This window comes from Seriola aureovittata, chromosome 2 (genome assembly GCF_021018895.1).
Source record: "Seriola aureovittata isolate HTS-2021-v1 ecotype China chromosome 2, ASM2101889v1, whole genome shotgun sequence".
Classification (NCBI taxonomy): domain Eukaryota; kingdom Metazoa; phylum Chordata; class Actinopteri; order Carangiformes; family Carangidae; genus Seriola; species Seriola aureovittata.
The window spans coordinates 13,517,482-13,539,844 of record NC_079365.1 but is presented as its reverse complement, the minus strand read 5'-3'; the positions used below and the strand labels follow the sequence as shown (position 1 = coordinate 13,539,844).

The window sequence follows — 22,363 nt, the reverse complement described above, 5'->3', positions numbered from 1 at the left end:
TAGATATAAATATCTATATATATATATATAAAACAACTCAGCTTGCCTTTTGAAAATGGTCTGCTAAGAGCCCAGACACAAAAACACACACAACTCTGAACAAAACACCACAGCTTGGGCAGTAGCCTTAGTGTATTGGTAATGAATGCTCTATGAACCATTGCATGAGTAAAAAAATACAAATGGAGAGAGATGCTTACATCACAGACAAGTACACTCAGCGTCTTCAGATCAACACAAAATACACACAGTACTGCAGGAGGGTTGTTTTTTATGCCTTCTTTTTAAATATTACTTTGGGCAACATTCTTCTAGTTCACGTTGGTTTTCAGCCACTTGTAAATATAATCATAGTCATTCAAAGGCCCAGTTTTGTAGATCACAACATTTGATCTATTAAACCTATTACTTTCAATGTCTATTAGTCACAGCAGGAATATTAGTCAATTAAAAAATAAAACAGTAACATCTGGAAAACACATGTTAGTGTTTGAAATAATGAACTCAAACCATCTGTTTTCATATACATTCAGTCAAAATGGAGGCATTTCACTTCTTCGTGTACACGTCTAGTATTACACTCGCCACGGTAATGACCTGCTGCCATGACGCACACATCATGTGCAGTGTTTATGTCACACACAGTGATGTAAACATAACATAGAAATCTCAGTCGTGGACGTCAAAGAGTTAATCAGGTGGTAGTCAAAGGAAAACCAAACCAAGAGGCTGTGCAGTAAATCTCTGAGCAGCTATGAATAACCCTTTGAGTTTTATACACAGAACCAACTGTACAAATCATACAATAACAATCTGGAAAATGAAGCACTTTTAAATCTTTAGAATATTATAGTATTTTTATCAATGTATCTCTATACAGTTATTTTGATTATCTTTAAAACAACCTTTCTTTTCCAACCATTGTAAAGTTTTTTTTTGTTTTGTTTTTTTTAATCAACTTACACAACATTATTTATGCACTGAACGACCAGCTGTGTTGAACGTAACACAGTATACGCACTCTGAATTTAAAACATTCGTGGTCAATAAAGTAGAAGAAGAAGTATGGATGTGTTTGACACCGGGATTTCAAGCAAGACAGACTTGAAAATAGAGACGTCCATCTTTCAAAGAGTAAACTTATTGCAGTTCCTTATTTCTGGGCTCTAGATGCTCACTTAAGCTGTTTGAGGCCAAAGGCAGATTTCCATCCTCAGTAGAGTGGAGAATAAAGTTGAATACTGACTGCATGAGGAAATGTGAATCAAACCAGCTGGTATACAGTGCAATACATTCCTATTAAATCTGAACGCCATGTCATGTGTAGTCAGGAAAATTTCTCTTTTTGTTTTGGTTAAATCATTGTAGCAGACTGAATGTGCCTGTGTGATTAACAATGAGTGTTTTCATCCCACACAAACATGCACGCGCGCACACACACACACACACACACACAGACACACACACACACACACACACACACACACACACACACACACACACACACACTCTTACACACTCTTACACACACTCACACACACTCACACACTTTATACCACACCATATTTCCATTATGACACTGCTCTTCTGGAAGTGCTGTAGCTCAAGCTGGTGCCACCGCTCTTGTGCGAGATCTTGAGTGTCGTGGCAACCGTCAGGCTAGGCGTCATAGCAACAGGGAAGCTGGATGTAGAGGATGCAGCGAAACCGACTGTCGTGGCGACGGAGGGGGACGGTTCATTTAGGCATCCGTACTGGAGCAAGATGTCGACGCACTCCTGGCTGCCAGAACAGCGAGCCAGAGCCAACGCTGTCTGCCCCTGAGCGTCCCGACACCGAACATCACAGCCATACTGAACACAAAGAGAAAAAGAAGATCAAAAACTGGATCAGACTATGTAATTACCCCATATTCCACATTTTATCACATGGAATAAATGGCCTGTGGTCTCTGAGGCCTAAAACCTGACAAGGCTGCCTTAAATTATCCCAACAAGATGTGACTCAGTAAGCTTTAGTGCCTTTCACACACACGCCAACACACACACACACACACACACACACACACACACACACACACATCACCTTGAGTGGTCTGCTGAGTTATTTATTCAGCATCTTTTCTTTCTTGCTGAGCCTATTACTTAGAGGTTATTGAAGGGTAACATTATTATTTTTGCTGTGGACGTCGACATTTAAAATCGTTTTACACTTTGTCTATTCTGTTCATTCAGTGCAACGTGTCTCTGTCGCTGTGTATTGCAGTTCTTTGGTGTTTACTACATCAAAATTATGAAGAATCACAGTGAGGTAAAACAGATAGGGAGGGAAACGCACCCAAACAAGAAGCTGCGTCATCACCACATCAGCCTGCTGACAGGCAGCGTGCAGGGCAGAGCCGGGCAGTCGCAGCGCTAAGAGCGACCTGGAGGAGAGGGCCAGGCTGAGAGGTGCATTAATGTCCTCCTTAGTGCAGTGGGCCAAAAGGAGCAGCAGCCTGGGGAGGTTGTGCTCCATCACTGCCAACAGAAGACGGCCAGATAGTGTGATGTCTGGGCCCTCACTGGGAGTGGGAGGAGGCAACGGCGCCACAAACAGTTTCTGCTCATATTTGGCTCTGATCCAAGACTCCCGCTCTTCCCTGAACCAGCAACGAAAGCAGAGAAACAGAAAGAAAGGTGAAATACATTTACAGCTTCTTGTCTTTTCTTCTGTTCAAGAATGTAAAACAACTTGTACACTCAGACACATAATTGTAAGCAGCTCATACCCGCATGATGTAAAACATTGAACTAGATCAGTGCTGCCCCATGTCGCATCAATAACGTTACATCTCATAACACGTTGGTCTGTTTTTACCCTCCTTCCTTACCGTGTAGCATCTGGTGCTGGTTTACGCCGCCCCAGTGTGCGCGCCTCCCATATACTGTTGACCATGTGGTTGCCGATGGCACGGAGAACCAGAGTCATCTCTCGTGGCAGATCGTCAAGGTCCAGGGAGCGAACACGCGTCAGATGGGTTCCCAAGTTCCTGTGGATTCCTGAACACTCGATGCATATTAGAGCGCCCAGGTTCAGACTGGCCCAGGTCGGATCTTGGGAGAGGGAGAGTACACACAAACAAATTAGGCTGACACTACATTTGAAACTATGTGCAATATGGTTGACAGATTTCTACCATCTGAATTGTTTGGCCATGTCATGCCATGAAAGTGTCTGAAGTTGTGTGAAATCCTGTTTGGACAAGTTTTAAAGCAGGGCTGTTAAATCTGTGGCCAGTGAGCCAAACATTATATTCCCCTGAAACTCTGGCCTTTTAAAGTGTTCCAACATCAGAAGAATATTCAGCGTTTAATCTATTTTTGTTCGGTTTAGTGATTTCTAAGACACTGATTTTAATTCTGGAGTATGAGTGAAATTTTGCTGATTACATTTCCTAAAAGCGAAGGTTTGCATCGCAGCCCATTGCTCATGTGTTGGACTGAAATTGGACAATATTTGCACGTCCTTCCCTAATGGACTAATTTACCTTGCACTTAACAGTGTAGCCATTCTTTTGGCCGAAAGTTTTGCTTACACAAGTAAAAAATTATTTCAAGGATGACAACTCAATTCAGATTCAATAAAGCATTCAGGTCGTGAGTTTGAGTTGAAGGACTCAGACAGTTGTTTTAACTTACCTTTAAAAGTTCAACAATTATACAACATGAATACAATAATGAAGAAAAATTTAAACTCAGTTTTCCTGTGAATATAATAAATATGGTTGGGAAACACGCTAACACACACACACACACACACACACCCACACACACACACACACACACACAGGCACACACAGAAAACAGGGATTTTTGCTTTATTTAGAGTTATAGTACATGCATAGTCACTCGATCAATTCAGTGTTCAGTGCATGTACACCAGGGCCATTATGTGACTGCAACACCTCAATAAATAACAAGCAACTAGGTTTTAGAATATGTTAAATGTTAATATAAAGTCCAAATGAACTGTTCTTAGGAGAGTCAGAAAGCTGTGAAGCTGGTTTTAGATAGTGAGACATTTTCTTGTAACTTTCCAAACCTGACTATCCAGTGGTCACACCCACTCTCCACACTGACTGACCAGGTTTGTTCTAGTGTAATAATGCTTCAAGCGCTCCATAAATTCAATTCTCCACATTCCTCTCAGTCTCAAACCTGGTTGATTCTTATTTCACAGACTTTTGAAACTAAAAAAATGACTAAAAGAGAAAATAACAAGGGTAGTCTGGAGAGATGACACATACATACAGGGTTGAAATGAGACAAGATGGGAAATGTACCAAAACCACACACGCGTATGGACATGTACAAGGAGGAGAAAAGCTGTTAGAGTGTGTTACTCACTTGGTGCATCACAATCAACACAGAAGTTGTTGCCCTTTGCGTTGCGGATCGCCTGCAGAGCCACAGCTTCACTCTGGCTGTTCTTGCGAGCCTGTAGAAAACACACAGTATATGAATAAAATGAAAAAAACACCAGAAAGCGCCCCTCTGTGATATTAGCTCCGCTAAGTGCTCTCATTACTAATAACAATGATTATCATCTCCAAATCTCCCAGTGAAAAAGCTGTGGTAGATGGCTATAATCATTATAATGACCATTTAAAGCTGTAAAATGAAGGGTTTTGGCCTCCTAGGACATACTATTCTCATAAAGACATGCATCATGGGATTTAGGTAATCATTCAGAATCATCATATTAGTGGCAATTATAATTTTTAGAGATGACTGAACTAATTCCACACCAGGACGTACTCCCCACTCAAGAACAGAAACCATCCTAGCCCATTTGTTAGTTTGGCACATACAGCACTTTGGTAATGGCCGATCGCATTAGCTGCAGTTTCCTAATGGATTGAGAAGAGTCTTCCTAAGAGAAAGCTCTTCTCATCCAGGAGTCCCAGGGTGTAAATATATAGCATACAATGAGATTAGCGAGCAGATAATGCCGCTTCTAAATTTCAGTTTACATTTCAGGAGATAGTGAAATCGCCTCACATAAACAATGCTGCTTTTTTTTGAGAAAAAAAAAGATAAAAACTCAGTTTGGCTACAACTGCTGCAACCTGTAGTACAAAATATACATTTCCACGATTACTATCTGCTGTCTATATTTTGCTTGCAAAAATAGGATGATTGCCTTCATTTATATTTGCATACATGTACTGGATATTTGCACAATGATCCTCCAATAATTTTTTAAGCCAATCAATGCTCAGTTTTAGCAGTTAACAAAACTATATATAAATATAAATATTGGTTTGGACTGTCCAAACAAATCTGTGTTGGAATATTGTTTATGTCCTTGATGGAGCTCAGGTCTCATTCAGCAAACACATCCTGTTGCCCAAAATGATTTTATTATATAAAGTATTTATGCCGTGTGTGTGCCTCTGGCAACTAAAGCCTTAAGAATTATACTGTTGACTTGCAATAAGAGGCGGTCTGAGCAGATGGAAGCGCAGACACAATTTCATGCCAATATGGGTCCCAATATTGCGCTGCACCACCTGATTTGCATAAAAACAAACCTCAGGTGTATGACTCGGCCCATCTCCATGCAAGCAGGTACACGTAATACTAAAAAAGGCACATCTTGAGTTGTTATCATATTCATTAATATTTTGTCCTTTGTGAGTTACATTATCACTGCACTGGGACACACACACACAAGGAGATGTGCCCGTAGGAAACAGATGAAGATGCATTACAACATATGTGGGAGTAATCAATAAATATGATTCGTTTGCATCTGTGTTGATGGGAGAAATCTATACAGACCTCGCCCACATATTTAGATCATGTGTCATGTATTAGATTAGTGAAAAAGAATGTATTATGAACATTTCCATGGATCCAGATTTTTTTAAATGATCTTATCAGGTGTAATGCCTCCTGAAAAAATGGCCAAAAGGGAAAGTATTTACTTAGAATATTGAGAATAATAGAACTGGTGAAGCATAAAAGCATAGAAAAAAAATCTCATAAAATAAGAGGCAATATAGACTGTTTTGAAACAAGATTGGCTAAATAGCTGTGCTGTGATATCATATAGGCAATGAACAGATTTAATGTGTACAGGTACATTGGTGTATTAATGTCAATATACATGTTCAGACATACACAGTATGTTGATAGAGAATTATGTATGTGCATAAGTATGTAAAAGGCTCTTTACTGTCTTTTTATGCATTAATGTGAATGTTTACTGTGTTTTACTGCAGTGAGGAAGATCAGCCACACCAGTTAAATGATGAATTGTGGGTTACAAACCCAGTACAGACATAATTAATGAAGGTAATTAATGACAATACAGTTAAAAAAGAATTATCATTGTAAAATACATTGAATGCATTGTCTATAGAAAATACACTGAATGCCTTTTGTTCTGTCTTGCCTTGTTTTTGCTGCTCTCACACAGCTGCAGACTGGCCAGGATCTGGCTCTCGATGGCTTGGACCCAGGAATCCCTCTCCTCCACACTCTGGGCTTCAAAGTGCCATGTCTGGCCAGTGCTCGACACGATGAGGAAGTCAAAGTTATCCTCATCTGACACAGAAAAACATGAACACACCACATAGATTTTTCAGTGGAAGTCATTTTGCCCATGTAGAAAGTTAAGCCAGTCCCCCGAATGCAGACGTTTCTGCAGCATTATGAACGAAAGGGTTTAAGTTTGCATGTATCAATGCAGTTAAGCATCCGTGTTGGACCATCATTTTTCTTTTTGTATCAGTGAACTGTTCAAATATAACCAAACCCCTGACCCATATGATAAATTTTGCATTCATGAAGGAAGACAAAATGTATCTGTGAAGAATACCAATTGCATATTTTACAGTTTAATTTAGCCATGCTACAACAAAGCTTGATATGATATAATATCCCTCCGTGATGTGAAAGGAACCCAAGCCGACAGACTGACGTGTACAGAGGGTCAGGCAGAGTTTGAAAGATGAAGTTCGACAGATCAACATTACCTGTCTTGCTTACGTTTCTTAAGCTACCAAAGCTTTTCAGTTTCCACATTTTGCGCTTGGCTGCAGAAGAAGTCACGAAAAAGCAAAAGAGACAGAGAGGAAACAAAAAATGTTACATGTTGAAAGCACATTAGATGTAATATAAAAGTTATCAATTATTACTATTGTTTTTTCATGATTAACATCATATAAAAAATCTCAGAATATGATTGCTGTCTTTATTATTGAGCTTGCTGAATGCTGAACGGAAAAACACATTTGCTGGAGTTGTTCCAGTGTTACCATCTGCTTGGCCAGTGGTTGCATCTCCTTTCTGGTTCATGCTCTTCTTCCTGCGATGCTTCTTCCTGTCAGTCACTGGGGAGGCAGAGCCAACATCTTTGGTGGAGGAGGAGCTGGAGACTCCCTCAACTGCAGAGTCTAGGCACAAGAGCACAGGACCAATGCACCAAGTTATATGAATCTGGTGCAAACACATGGATGATTTTAAGTCATGCACATACTGAGGTCCTTTACTCACCAACACTTTGAGCATGGTTAGATAATGTGGAAGGACATCGCTGCACCCCTCTGTTACTCCTCAGGAAGAGTGCACCGCCCAGGCCTTCCATTTCCTCCACTTGCAGGAGACTACTGGCACTTACAGGGACTAAAGAGACAACAAAAAGCATGTACTTAATAACAGAGTTATTTAGGCAAACATTAAATGTAATCTGAGTTTCTGTGATTTAAATAAATACATCACTGACTCTCTCTCTCTCTATATATATATATATATATATATATATATATATATATATATACATATATATATATATACCAAAGAAAACAAAAGATACAGAGTATTACTAAATAAATGGTGAAGTGTTTCACACACTCTTGCAAAACTTGTAAAACCCCTTATGATGCTCTTTTGTTAAGGTTTCGCATTCTCTTGCAATTTCTTTCCCACTCTGGTACAGAGGCTTGACCCCCCCTCCTCACAAAAAAGTCTTAAAATCCAAAGGACCATGCACTGACTGTAGTTCTGAGCCCTGATTCCTTCGCCCCAACCCTTGCCTCTTTATCTTTTTTTTTTTCTTTTAACATTACTTTGCTCATTTCTACTCATGTCATCAGGTTCTGTTTCACCCACTCACATGCACCCGTGCTTCACAAAGAAAAGAACCATCGAGGAGATTTCAACTCAGGACTTTCAATCAATCTTTTCAGATTTCAGCCTCTTCATGGGTGCACTTTGAAGCACTTTGTGTAAGTGAGTTTTATTTCTATAATTCCTCTGATAATTGGAAAATAGTTGTTAGACTTGTTGTAGTTTATGTTTTATACTTATGCCCAGATTTAAATACATTTTTGTGTGGCATCTAAAATTAGAATTGCCCTCATCCTCTCATGGTGTACAATGCAGGAAAAATGTTTATTCTTTGACCTGGGCTGAGACCCTCAGGGTCTTTGACCCGCCCATTGAGCCCGACTGGAGGGCCGCCGGCAGGTACAGCACGGGGCGGTCGCTTTCCCGGCACCTTCACCGTCACTCGCAGCAGGTCCATCTCTTTCCCCGGGGTGTTCAGCATGTAGTCCTGTCAAACCAAACATCCGCCATTACCATCAGCCACCAGCCGTCAGTGGTGCTTTCAGCAGCATAATGCTTTGGGGACTCAACACAGTGACTCACATTGACACTGGAGTGATAGGACAGTATGCCATCGTTGGACAGTGTGACATACTTCTTCTTCCACTCTTTGTTGAGTGAGCTTCCACTGCGCTTCAGCAGGAAGCCCTGATGGAGGTGACAAAACCCGAGAGTGAGAATTTATTGCTAAAGTCTCGCGTGTTCATCTAACATATTTCGGCGGCACACGATTGCAGGCTGCCAACAAGACCCACCAACTATTCATCAGGGCAATTTGAGAGATCACACCTCACCGCTCCACGTGATGAAACTGCCTTCACACCTTTGATTTGGAGAGACTGCTGGTGTGATGTCCTCTGCAGAGGGTCATTAGATACATGATATTTGATTCTGTATCAAGTGCAAATCTGTGTCCTACCTGTTTGATGGGAATGGAGCGCCCACTGCCCAGATCTCCTTTATAGTCTGCACTTCTTCTGTTTGAATCACTGCCTCTCCGGCCCTAGACGAAAAAGCAATAACATCAGAGGCAAGAATGGGGTGATTGGTTAAAAATATTAATTCTAACTCATAACGCATTGAGCCTTTCCCCTATGAATAACTGTGCATTTAAAAAAAAAAGCCATAAAAGATATTTTGCCTGTAAAGACTGGCTTATAAATGTAACTGATTTCCATAGAAATTAGTTTAGTACCAGTCCCATTTGCATTAATATCAATATTATCAAATTAACAAAAGCTTACTAGTAATCTGAAAGGGGTCACTCATAGGGACAAATGTACATATCACCCAACTTGGAGTATTTTAGCATCTTTCAGCTCACTGTTCTGGTTTTAAAGCTTGAAACGTTAACATGTGAATTCTCTCTCACTGCTCTCATCGACTCATCGAAGCCTCTTAATCCCACTGTGCACTACCTGCCCAGCAACAAACAACATACGGACGAAGTTGTGCTTTCAGTTCATTGCCCTGCTCCCTAGGGGCTGAAAATCAATAAATGCAGGTTTAATCTTTTGTTTCAAAATTCTTCTAAATGCAATGTCAGATAACCCCATCAAGTCTTACCAGCAAGAGACTGATCAAAAACCGTGTTACCAATAAAAATAAAAAACTAACATAGGCTTCACATAGGCTTCAGCCACTGACTTCATATTATCTATTCACCATTCTGCCAAACATTGATCAAAATGTGGTGTTGAATTTTTTAAATAAAGTTCCTAAGTTTCATAGTCAAATCCCGTACCAAGTTATGGGTATTTCTTAGATATGAATTTCTTTCTTTTTGCAAAAAGACTGCTTGATCTATGCTTTGGTTTTCAAAAGTCAAACATTGAGGAGAATGCAAATTTCCACAGACTAATGCGGTGTGATGAGCCTCTTCACCCATCCCCTCTTATCTGATAATGTGTGTTGTTTTGACAAATAAAAGACATCCTATAACAGTAGAGCCATATCCATATCACGGTGCATCTCTCTACCGTTGTGCTTTTTACACTGGTTATACCTCCCACTCCTACTTTATGGGCCCTGTGAGCAAACTGTTCACTGTGGATATGAGTGAGTAAGTTTTTGTATATTAAGGTGAATAAACTGTATGAAAGAGTAAAGTCTCTTACTGTGACTATAGGTTTATCAATAGCATTCTTCCGCTGAGCCTTGGTTTATCTTTATCTGCGTGGCATCTTGACAAGTGCTCACAGTTTCATGAGTTTTTTTAACATGGAAACCGAGTGAAATGTGAGGTAAAAGTAACAAAGAGAAAGAGAATAAAGGGAAAGTAAATAGTGCCAAACCACACTTGAAGCTTGTGTCCCTAAAAAACAATCACTTGATCAATATGTACCGCAAATCGAGAGGTGCGTCTTCGGGTGGCGCTTCGCACTGACCCAGGCGTGGCACTGTCTTGTTTCTCCCCTCTGGCTGTCCTGCCGATCTCCTTATGACTGATCACAGGGGTGGAGGGAAGTGATGAGGAGTAATCACTGCTCTGACCACCGTTACTGGCCTTAAAGAGAGGAACGAGGCAGAGCAGCATAAGAGGGGGGAGGTGAACAGGAGAGCGAGATAATTGAGTTTGATACAACAATGTGCATACAGCCTATGAAAAAAGCCTGACAACAAAAACCTGAAATACACAACACACTCAGTAAGAAAAGATAAATGGTCCAACTTTGCTCAATGTGGAACATATGGTCTTTAACAGTTTTACCTGTCCTGGAAAGACACCTGACACTGGGGTGGATCCTCCAGAGTGACTGGGAGAGTTTGGGAGAGATTTACAGGAAGCCAGTAGAGCAGCTTGCTTCTTGGCTGCCATGATCTTCTGAGCAGCTGTGGAACCAAAAAATAAATGTTAGCCCTCTAAACAGACACATAATCTTTCATATATCTGCTTCTTCTTCAGCAGTATGCTCCATGTTGCAGTCTGGCTTTCACCTGGACACATACCATCAGTGAAGACTCTGTTCACGTTGAGGCCGTATGTTGCACAGGTTTCATAGTAAGTGCAGCGCCGCACATCTGAGCACAGCTGTCTGGCCCTGGCATCATCTATTACTCTGGGGTTGGTGCTGCTGATCTTATCTAGAAAAAGAACAAACAACAGATACAGCAAGATGTCACCTCTGCAAACATTTGAATGAAAGCACATGTTGTGTCTGAGTGTCTTACCCTGAGTGCCAACTACTACAAAAGGTATCTCAGTGACAGGTCGGTAGATGGCAAGCTGGTGGTAGATTTTGTAAACTTCCTGGAAGCTCGACTCATTTTCCAGACTGAACACCAAGATAACTGCATCCACCCAACTTGCAAACTAAGGAAAAGGAAGAAGAAGAATAGCACTCAATTACACAAGAGCGTGCTAAGAGTAAAGACTAATTTATACAAAGTGTAATTAGTTGTCCATTATATTCAAGTTCAGGTCAGTTCTTTACCCACCTGAGAACCAGGGAGTTCAGTTTCTTCTCTGATTATCAACAGGTGGCTCTGTCCATCCACTAGGACATCCTTAATATACTGGCGTCCTGAAAATATGGGGATAAACAATAGCCACTGTAAATGTCTTTCTCAGCAAGCATTTCCACTTGTTATAGCAGGAAAAGCACCTGTATAACTAATACAATTATTAGCATGCCCCTGGTGGTGGATCGGCCACTATTAATGTTATCTGTTACACCTGTGTATGCCAAGTCAAAATGTCTGCTGTGATAAAGGTATATTGTCAGGTTTCAACAGCGTGACAGAAAAAACACACATAAAGGCTGTAGATGACGATATGTGAAACCAACCCTCAGCGTTTTCCAGTGGCAGGTAACTTCCTGTCAGGTGTCTGTGGACCAGAGCAGACTTCCCACTGCACAGACCTCCCAAAACACCCTGGAGACCATACACAAAAATAGACAGAGAGAAAGAAAATATTCATTTAGTATAAAATCGCACTGAACAGTTTGTAAAAGCTATGTCCTCATGCTTACCAGGTGAAGCTCTTGCACAGGTTGGTTCATGGTCCATTCTTGACTGCTGGTGCATGCAGCTGAAGAAACAAATTCACAGAGAGAACAAAAAGGGGGTGGGGGATTTATTAATAAAAAGTTAAAAATATGCTCAGCAATTCAACGCCCTGATGTGTTGGTAATTTTCTTTACACCAAGATACAGAATACAAACTACAAAGAAGACAACTTCGGAGTTGCTGGAAGTTATTTGAACTTTCAACAGCGGTAATATTTGGGCTAACAGTTTCCCTCTGCTTCCACTCTAGGCTAGGCTAGGCTAGGCCAAGCAAGGCTAGGCTAGGCTAGGCTAGGCTAAACACTCCACATAAATTAACATAAACATACATTTTTTAAAATAGTGTCATATAGGAGATCTGAAATGGTATAAACAGGAAACAAAGGTGGTTAGACTCAAGTAAAAGTGAAAAAATATGTGACATGTTTGAACAACTGCAAAACTGGCATCTTTACTTGTTGTATCATGTTACCTACCAAATACAGCCACATGTCACCTGGGTTTTCGAAAAAAGAATTTTCAAATTTCAAACTGAGGACAGCACTGCTGAGGTTGGTGGAGAAAGGGCTCGAATGCTGAAGATGTTGTTAGAAAGCATGTTTAACATGCTAACTAAGCTAACCATACCACCCGCTTTCAGCAGAGACAGTTGAGAAAGGTATAGAGTATCTTTCTAAGCTAAGCTAAACAAGACATAGACCTATTTCTGTAAATTAACAAAGAAGAATCCTATCTTCTTTACAAGTCAGGGTACGTTGACAAACAGACCTATTGCCACAGCATTCATTTGAATGAAAAGAGTTACTGTGGCCTGTTGGCTAAGTTAATGTCTGTGGACACAGCACAGCGAGGAGAGTCAGGGTGTCCAAGCCTCCCCACTGGGTGCAGAGAGGCTGCAGCTCCCAGCAAATTCAATCAAGTGTACAAATGTGCATGTCTACACGAGTTAGCGAGCATGCCAGATATCTTTAGTTTACCCTAACAATGTTAGGCATGCCACTTTTTTGCCTCTTATTGTGGTTACCTGGCAGAAAACCTCTAACAAGTCATTTATTCTTTTACTCAGTTTTGAAGACTGAAAGCAATAGAAAGAATTCAGCCAGCTGTGGTGAGATAATTCATCTTATTCCAAGTACAAATGAGTACATCCCTCATTTCATGAATTTTATAGAAGTCAGTGTCAACTGAAAGACGGCAGAATATGGGTGCTCTGTGGTATCGAGAAAATGAAACCTGTCTGAAATAGACTTCTGAAAGAAGTGGATATGCATCAGAAACAAGAAAACAACTTAAACTAAATCTAAAATACCTAAAATAAAAATGATTTGTTAATGCAGCATTTTTGCATTTTCATTTAAAATGGTTTAAGTTACTATTGTGTCTAAATGAGTTAGCCAGAGTCTTAATGCTAGTGCAACAATCTGATTTATCCTGCACTGTTACATTACTGACCAATATTTCTAAAATATTTCATAAAAAGGGAAAACAGCACTGAGGATAGTGAATAATGAATAAACAAGAAAAAAGCATTGAAGGCAGAATCTGAGACCAAATGCCTTGTTAAGATGGATGTTTTAATACTGAAGGATCAATAGTGGGATTTTGGTTTACGTGGAGCTTTATTTTGTATCAGACAGAACAGAAATGGCTCTTAAAACAAACAATAGATGATAGCTGGTGTAAAGTGACTCATCTAGTTACATTTACAGTTACGTCATCTTTAAGGTGAGGCAGCATGTCAAGATGAGCAAACTCATCCTTGGTTCTTCAAAAGTCTTTGAATTGCACAATAAATTTCTTACATCTAGGCATTTATTATAAAACCATGGTACAAAGAAAGATGGCTGAAAGAGGTGCTATGTTTCTATTGTAAATTAACACCATGTGAATTTGCATGTAAATTACAATTTAACTTTAACATTACTTAAAATATCTATTATTATCTATTGAGCACTTAAAATTCAAACAGAGTTGTGCTTATGTTGGTTTTCTGGCTTTGTTTCTTAGAGATAAGGGCATCGACTTGGCAGCAACTACATGATGACTGAGTGTTAATATTAAACGCTCACATTATGTTCCAAGTGTCATGATGATAAATAGCTGTGAGATTACTGAGATTATACTCAAATATATCTGCTTCACTGGTTAACTGTTATCATAATGATCTTCCAGCCGTGCTGATTTATTGTGTCTCTTTAGCAGTCAGTTCAGTAAATAATCTTCATCATTTTTGATGCTGAAAGTAAAACATGGCAAAAAAGGCTTATTCTTTTAACAAAAATTCATAAAGGACATATAGACACTAAGGTTACAGTATTACAATAGTACATTTTGGTAGATATCTTCAGGCCATGTTTGGGAATAGGCCCTTCAAAGCATTTTGAGGACGACCCATAGGGGTTGCCACAAATATCAAAAAATGTGTACCTGAAACCTGATGGACAGAATGTCATCAAATTTGGAGCACATGCACATTTTTGACATGTCCTCCTAAACTGTCTGATCGCTACTAAAAAGTCTGTGCATCATTATTGGACCAGGCTTATCAAAAGCTGAATAAAGCTTGTTGATATCTTGTTTGGTTTTCATGATATTGACCAATGAATTTTAAAAGGGTCATGTCAACAACTGTTGGGCCAGTCATCACAATACTTGCAGGATGAGTCCACATGATTAAGTAAAAAAACATACCCTGAAAATGTTATTCAAATCTACCACTAGGAGGCCAAGAAATTGGCATAACCTAGCACAAATCAATTTACAAATGAGAACATGTTTATCCGAACCTTACAAAACTTGCAGGATATATTTAATAACAATTTTGAATCACTTGTGTAAAACTAATTTGACATTGCTCAATAGGGGGTGACACCAGCTCCAAACATGTGCACGAGCCTGGTCCTAATTGTGCCATAAACAAATGAGTTTGTCCAGTCATCACAAAAATTGGTAGATATCTATGTTGAACTATGTTTGTAACAAATCTTTTCCATATGGCCTTACAGTGTAGCATTTTAAGGGTGCTTTAATTTGAAACTAGTTATTGTTTTTTGAGAATGGAAGCCTCTGCCCTTGTGGCCTTGCTTATATAAACATAAAGTGAAGTGCATAGATTTGTGTAATTTATCCTCTTGAATTCATTTTGTAGTAAAATAAACTATTAATTATTAGGTGTGTTGTTAACGTAGGCCTACAATGGAAATAATGTCATTGGATGAATGTTGGGGCATTGTAAAATTTACTGGTCATGTCACAACATATTTGAAAAATTGCTTTATTGTCATTCACCTGTCATATTTATGAATTTTGATGACTTGCACACACAGCTGAGGTTCATTTTGTAATTTTGTCACAATGAACAATACGGAGACCAGTGTTGACTAATAATGCGTGACAGTAATAATAGTTTTTCCAGTAGTATAACGAATTACTATTTAAATTCCAGTAATAAGCGCAAAAGAGGTACTGCTTGCAGCTATATTTCTTATTTTTTATCACTCCCATAGCTCAGTCTTTAATTTAATTTTGTGGTCATAGATATACAGTATGTCTGCTCAATCACTTACTCTCTTATATTCAGCCATAAAGTTCTCTTGAAAGCTCATACATTATGATGGACTGGCTTTGAAAAAAATAGTGTCATTCTATCTTGTTTCAAGATACTAAGACAGATAAGTCCACTAGTGTCAAGAATATAATTATATTATTTTCAGTTTTTTACTACTGACAGATATTTCTTACATTTTAAAGGACTTTTTGTTGAGAGGTTGCACTAAACATTGTGCTTTGAGTGCCTTAGGCTTACCCTCAGTAGAATCACAGCAAAGGTGCCTCTGTGAATGGACCTTTTAATAAAACAAGCACACACACACACACACACACACACGTACACAAACACACAAACACACACACACTCATATACACACACACGCACGCACGCACGCACGCTCGCACACACACAAACACGCAAACACACGCACACACACACACTCATATACACACAAAGCCGCGAAGGACATCACGCACATCTGCAGATTTGAGGCTGAACAGACAAAGACAAATGCCCGCCAGTGTGGAAGCAACCACTCACTCACACACTCTTGGCAACACTGCGAAAGTGCTTACAGATGTCCATCGATGTAGGACTCACACCATCAGAGACAACGACATAGGTACTGTTAGCACACACACACTCTGAAGCTGTCGGGTCACGCTGTGCTCGGGCGGGGCCGTGGTATCGGCCCGGCTCTCTGGGGACACAGATCCTAACTTTAAACCCCGTCGACTCTCCCTCATCCCCATCTTTGGGCTATCCCCACGCCCACACTCCCCTCCATCAACAGCGTCACGCCACAGACCAAATAGCATCTCTCACGGCTTGCTGTTGCCATGGCAACTCCATTTTCCAGAAGCCTCCAGCCCAGGTCTCTATACAATAAATGGTCTCTCACGGATACAGCGACGTGTGTGTGAGAGGGATAGAGACATGATGTCCACTGGTGCACACATGATGCTGAAAATATGCTGCTGTGTGTCTCTGACATTCTTGACAATGCTGATCAATATTTTCTAAATCAAATGTGATCAATAACGCTCATCTGTCATCAAAATACCAAGATAAATGCTTAAATTACAGGTTCAATATGACATGATGTTGACTATGCTGCTCACAAACACTTAAACACAATGTAGCGTCGACGAATGAATAGGGTCCATTTGTAGACTGATTAACTCTATGCACAGAGCAGGAAGCAGCAGGTTCCCGCTCTCCTCGCTCCTCCGATGAACACAGCTCTGTGTATCCCCAACCTTAATTATTCATGTCCCACTTACTCCTGACAAATTATTCAGAGCTTACTCCAATCCTACACTCTCTGTCAAAGATGATTGTCTTTAGAATATGTTAATAAAGATTGAAGATTGATAAAGTTGCATCATTTCGTTTACTTCAAAATAGAGAAGCCTTAATATTTCATGAAGCGTCCTTATAGTTTTTGACAAAACTGATCTAATTTGTGTTTGTTTAAGTGTCAGGGGTTTGAGGAATTCCCCAAAAACAGATATCCAAACCATTAGGTACAAGGTACAGAGACAGATCACAGCATTTTACAGTCTTCATTATTCACTATTGTAGCACCTACAGTGAAGCATAAGTATGACTCACAGATAAAGAACACTCTGTACTAACTTTTGAAACTTTGCCTTTAACATTTATTTCAAAAATCTAATTATATATGGTTTTATCTTATTTTGAGTGGTTGCCATATCTTTACCTTAGCAACAGTTGCATTTAATTACAGCTGCATAATATTCCATTGATTTCTCTAGGATCTTTAGCAACAGATCCAGCTTTTGTTTTTCAAGGATGATGATTTATCTTGACATGTGTTTACATTTTTATAGCAAATCTAGTGATCATTAAAGGGCTGCAACTAACAATGGTTTTCATTATCAATTAATATGATTAATGTAATTATTGTCTTGACTAATTGATATCTTTGTCTATAAATTGTCAGAAAATAGTGAAAACATGCCCATGAAAATGTCTAAATTCCAATGTGACATCTCCAAATATCTTGTTTAGTCTGAACACTGATCCAAAACCCAAAATGGCTCAGTTTGCTGTCAGACACAGAAAAACAGCAATTCCTCACATTTGAGAAGCTGTAACTAGAAAATGTCTCCAGAGAATAATTTACTTTAAAATGACTTTGACGTTTAACTGATTATCAAAATATATTTTATAAAAAATATATTTATTCATTAGTTTAACTTCAGTCCATTAATTTTCTGTCAGTTGACTAATCAAATAAGTGACTGCAGATCATTATGGAATCTGAGCTCTGGTTTTCCCTTTTGGTTTACCATGACACAGTTAAAAAATTAAGAGGATAAATGCCACATGAGTCTTACAGATGTGAAGTTCCTGTAGAAACCTGACCCTTCTGCAGCTTTAAGTGGAAGATCATCCTGTGTTTTTTTTTCCTCTTTAGAGAGGTGTGTTGTAAGGAGCCCCATTTTATTCGATCTGACGGCATTCTCACCAAACATAGTTATTTTAAGTTGTGTAGGCATTACATGTAGTTTCAGATACACTGAGAGCTCGGGGCTGTAACAAAACAGCAGAGCTGTTTCACCAAAGACAGGAAAGATTGGCAGCTGGGGCATTAACGTGCGTCTTTGCCCTACATGTTATTAACTTATTGGCCATCATGTCGCAAACACTTACAGTGTTCAGCTGTAAAGCTTTCAGTTACCACCTGCTGCTCACGTTAACTTCTCCACTCCTCTCTAAGCAAAGGAAGAACATGCAGATAGTGTAAGAGAATGAACTTAACAACAGCTTATTTTAACAGATGATAATCACAAAGGACTCTTCCTTTATATTAGTGGTATAACCACATTCAAATCCACTTTCTATGAAAATATGAATAATATATTCACGCACACCAGATAATTGAATATCTGGGAGATGTAATTCCCAGCAACTGCCCAAAATAAATACATTTGTGAATTGTATAAGAACATTACCATGACAAAGTGGGAGCAGATTTTTTTTGGTTCAGGGCCACACAACTCCAGAGGGGGCAATGTAAATGTGTAAATGGTAATAAATACGTGACCCTGTTTAATCAGATTGAACAAAATGGTCTTCTCAGTCGCTTAATTTCAACCCAAGTGAGCAGTGATGGATGAACTGAAACAGCGGATGGTGATAGTGTTTTCTGAAAGCGTTATCAAATTCTCATGGACGAGGAGTTTTGCATCTCTTCTGCAGAGTTGTGTGAACGATGCTCTGCTGGTTCGTGTGACCAGATTAAACTGCCTCTTTACTGTTTTCCTCTTCATTTTTTTTTTTTTTTTTTCTCGGTACTTGCAGCACTGTGGGTCTCAAAACCACTTGCATCTCTAGAAGCAGAGTCAAATGTATGAAACGATCTGAACGGAAATGCTCATATAAAATATTGGGTTGATTTTACATTCAAAGTCTGACATGAAGTTCTGTGTGCAGGTGCAGAACACGCAGAAAGTGAACTTACCTTCCTCCTCACTCGAGCCCCTCTCCACAGCTGGATAGAGGGGCGGTGTAGTGTTGACACTGGGTGGAACAGCTGTACTTTTGGTGAAAATCCCACTGATGAACTTAAGCATCTTGCGGTCACGAGGAGGAGCTCGCTGGATTGTTCCTGCCTGGCCCTCCTTCCCCTTCTTCAGGTCCTCAGAGAGGGAATGTAGGTCACTGTTGTCCAGGGTACGACTTGTACCTTTTCTCTGAGGCCTGGACACATCTGTGGCAGGAGGTGCAGGCAGGGAAACAGTAACTGTCTTAAACCTCTCCCCCTGAGGACTGTCCCGGGTCATTAGGCCTGAAAATCCTCCGCTTATGGGAGCTCCGGGGCGAATGAGCGTGCCCCTTCCGTCGCTGTCGGCCCAGGACGCCCTGTAAGGCCCAAGAGTTGTAGCTGCCATTAAGGGAGACTGGTCCCCCATACGGTTATCCCTTCGGTCCAAAGTCTTAGCAGAGTGATACAGGCTGGTATTGGCCTCTCTGAGTTCCCTCCAGCATGCAGAGTTGCCTCCTGCATGTGACCTCATCAGGACTTCAGGACGCTGGCTGACTTGCGGCGGGACGGAGAAAGGGAGGCTGCAACGTGAGCGACTGTTAAGGTCTGCTCCATTTTCACCCTTTAGGAACAGCATGGGGGGCTCCCTGTAGAGCTCCGTCTTAGGGCGCATGGCATCTGAGCGAGGTCCCTCTCTGCGCACAGTTCCCTCAGAGGACGTTCCTGCATACACTTTGACCATTTGCCTAAGGGGTGGATGCACGAAAGAAGTGTCTTTGCTTTTACCAGTTGCTGCGATGTCTTTTTGGTGTCCGTGAGTTTCCCTCCTCTCAGGCTTCCCTCTGCTCTCTGTGGGGCTGCCATACTTGACCTGCACCTGTTCCACTTCATATTCCACCTGTGTGTTTTCTTTTCCCACCACTTCCACACATACAAGTCCTCCCTCCTTATCGGGGACATTGCTCACCTCCTCCTTCTCCTCATCCTTCTTAGGGCTCCCTTCCCCCTCTGGAAGAGCCTCCTTCTGGTTCCCTGCTACATCCTCTGGCACAGCCTCAACCTTCACCAGAGTGAGGGAAATGAGGTAGGTGGTGCGTTTCTGTGGGTTGCCTGCTTTGCTCATTGGGACAGCAGACCTCAGCACAGTGGCACCTGCTCTCTGACCTAGCCAGACTTGCACATCTCAGTTATGGCAACAGGGACAAGACTGAAGCAGAGGAGAAAGAAGATCTAAGATAAGACACAGACACATGATCAAACCTTGTGTTGCTGATTAGGTCTGACATCAGGCTTATGTCTGGTATCCTACTTTCCTTTTATAAAGACACAAGCAGTCAGTGAAGAGGAATCCTGTGAATTGCAAATTTCCAGAATATATTTAAAAGGCTGACCCAGTGGTGAAACAAGTCTAGACCATTTTTTCTAATGCCTCCATTAATCCTCTTCAATGCACACCGCTACTACTGGTCTCTACCACTGATTCATTCATAATCCTTGCCTGTGTCTCCTTAGCTTTCCCTCTTAAACTCATTTATTTTGTACAAATCTGACAGGTAGACACATGGATAGATATAAGAAGGCATTTCCTTCTACAGTGTTGATGTCTTAGCCTCAGATTTCATACTGGAATTATGCAACAGTCAATACATTGGGTTGATCCATTTCTTGACTAGGACTAAAATTAATACTGGTTGAATAATGCCACCTTACTACAGTATGTGTCTTGGCTTTCGCCCATATCATACCTTCATTTTTCCTGAAGAAAAGCCATTGCACGGCTCCTTGTACATTTCATCTGATGAGGAATTTTATCTTGCCATCAGATTGCCGTTCATATCAAATGGCACATCAAACAAGGCTGACAAAAAAAGAGCTCCAGCTGATGAGTCCGAGAGAAAAACAGGTGAGAGGGAGCAGGGTGAAAAGACATCAAAATGGAAATCATTCACTTGTCACGAAGCGTCTGGCAGCTGGAGCCTCAATTCGACAATGTCATGCATAAAATTATGTATGCACGGTGTGAGGGTCACTGGGAGATGCTGAAAAACATCTGTTATGTCTCCAGATAATTAAAATAAAAGAGATAAAGTAGCCGGATTTACGCAACCCAAGCAATGCTTCCTTCTGCCTATATTCCTGCTCTGGAGAACAGCTCCTCTCGGTCACCGCATCCTCTCCTCCGAGTGCCTCATCCAATTAGCAAGTCAATAAAATGTGTCTGTGAGGCAGAGGAAGCCCACCAGCTCACCACAGCCCCTCCTCCTTTTTTTCCCCTCCTCTTCTCGCTGCCACAGAGCCTTGCAACCCCCCGCTAGCCCGCCGTTAGCCTGCCGCACAGCCAGCTCCACACTGGGATTCAGCTCTAGCAAGCGGGTTGGGAATGAGAGGCTTGCAGTGAGGTGGTGGTGGTCCTTGCCCACGTTCATCAGATGTTTATCTGTGCCGACACAACAAAAGAGACAGGAGGGAGAAGAAAAAAAAAAAAAAAAAAAAACCTCAGCTCTGCTTCTGCCAATGCATCTGCTCTGTCTCCATCTCTCTCTCTCTCTCTCTCTCTCTCTCTCTCTCTCTCTCTCTCTCTCCTCTCTTTTTCCAAAGCAATTTATGGGCAGCTCCTGCTTTCTCTCCCTGCCTCACAGTCTGTCCCCTCTGAGAGAGAAACAAGTGAGGATGCACAGAAGGGAAAAATCTGGATGTCTGTGCATGACTGCAATAGGAAATACAATAGAAAAAGAATAGTTAGATGTTAAAGAGAATAAAAACTCAATGTAAAGAGAGGGAGCTGAATGAAGTGATTAAATTGCATCAGAAGAAATGGAGAGAAAACTGAAATACTTATGGGAATAAAGGGTTTGGATAAATAAATACAGGACATTAGAATTAGATAGAAAGGAGGGAAGGAAAAAAATGGAAATACAAGAAAATGCACAAAATAGCTCATAAAATCATGTTTGTTTACTACACCATCTCTCTTCGGGGCGCAGCCTGTCTTACCTCTGTGTTTGTACCATCATCATAAACCTGTCCACATCTAGAAAATGGTTCAAAAATCAGGTATTGAGGTATCAGGTATTTTTTACCCTCTTAAGCATCAAGCTCCCTGATCCTGTGTGTGAGCTGGGTGATATCTTTT

The 22,363-nt window shown here is 40.6% G+C and overlaps 1 protein-coding gene across 2 annotated transcripts; it reads right to left on the bottom strand.

The window, feature by feature from the left end:
* Positions 1–108: 108 nt before the first annotated feature.
* On the bottom strand, positions 109–21,716 carry LOC130186162 (arf-GAP with GTPase, ANK repeat and PH domain-containing protein 1-like). 2 transcript variants are annotated; one of them, XM_056402962.1, is made up of 20 exons: positions 20,976–21,716; positions 19,207–20,460; positions 12,131–12,189; positions 11,945–12,032; positions 11,595–11,680; positions 11,328–11,469; positions 11,106–11,240; positions 10,867–10,988; positions 10,501–10,662; positions 9,076–9,159; positions 8,700–8,804; positions 8,454–8,604; positions 7,545–7,673; positions 7,307–7,444; positions 7,025–7,084; positions 6,442–6,593; positions 4,389–4,479; positions 2,873–3,095; positions 2,338–2,641; positions 109–1,853 (listed from the first exon to the last, which is right to left on the bottom strand). In XM_056402962.1, the coding sequence occupies exons 2-20, from the start codon at positions 20,351–20,353 to the stop codon at positions 1,572–1,574; spliced, it is 3,660 nt and encodes a 1,219-aa protein (XP_056258937.1). In that variant the 5' UTR covers positions 20,354–20,460; positions 20,976–21,716; the 3' UTR covers positions 109–1,571. The 2 variants fall into 2 exon arrangements, with proteins under 2 accessions (XP_056258937.1, XP_056258928.1); XM_056402953.1 differs by having other exon boundaries at positions 19,207–20,437.
* Positions 21,717–22,363: the final 647 nt, after the last annotated feature.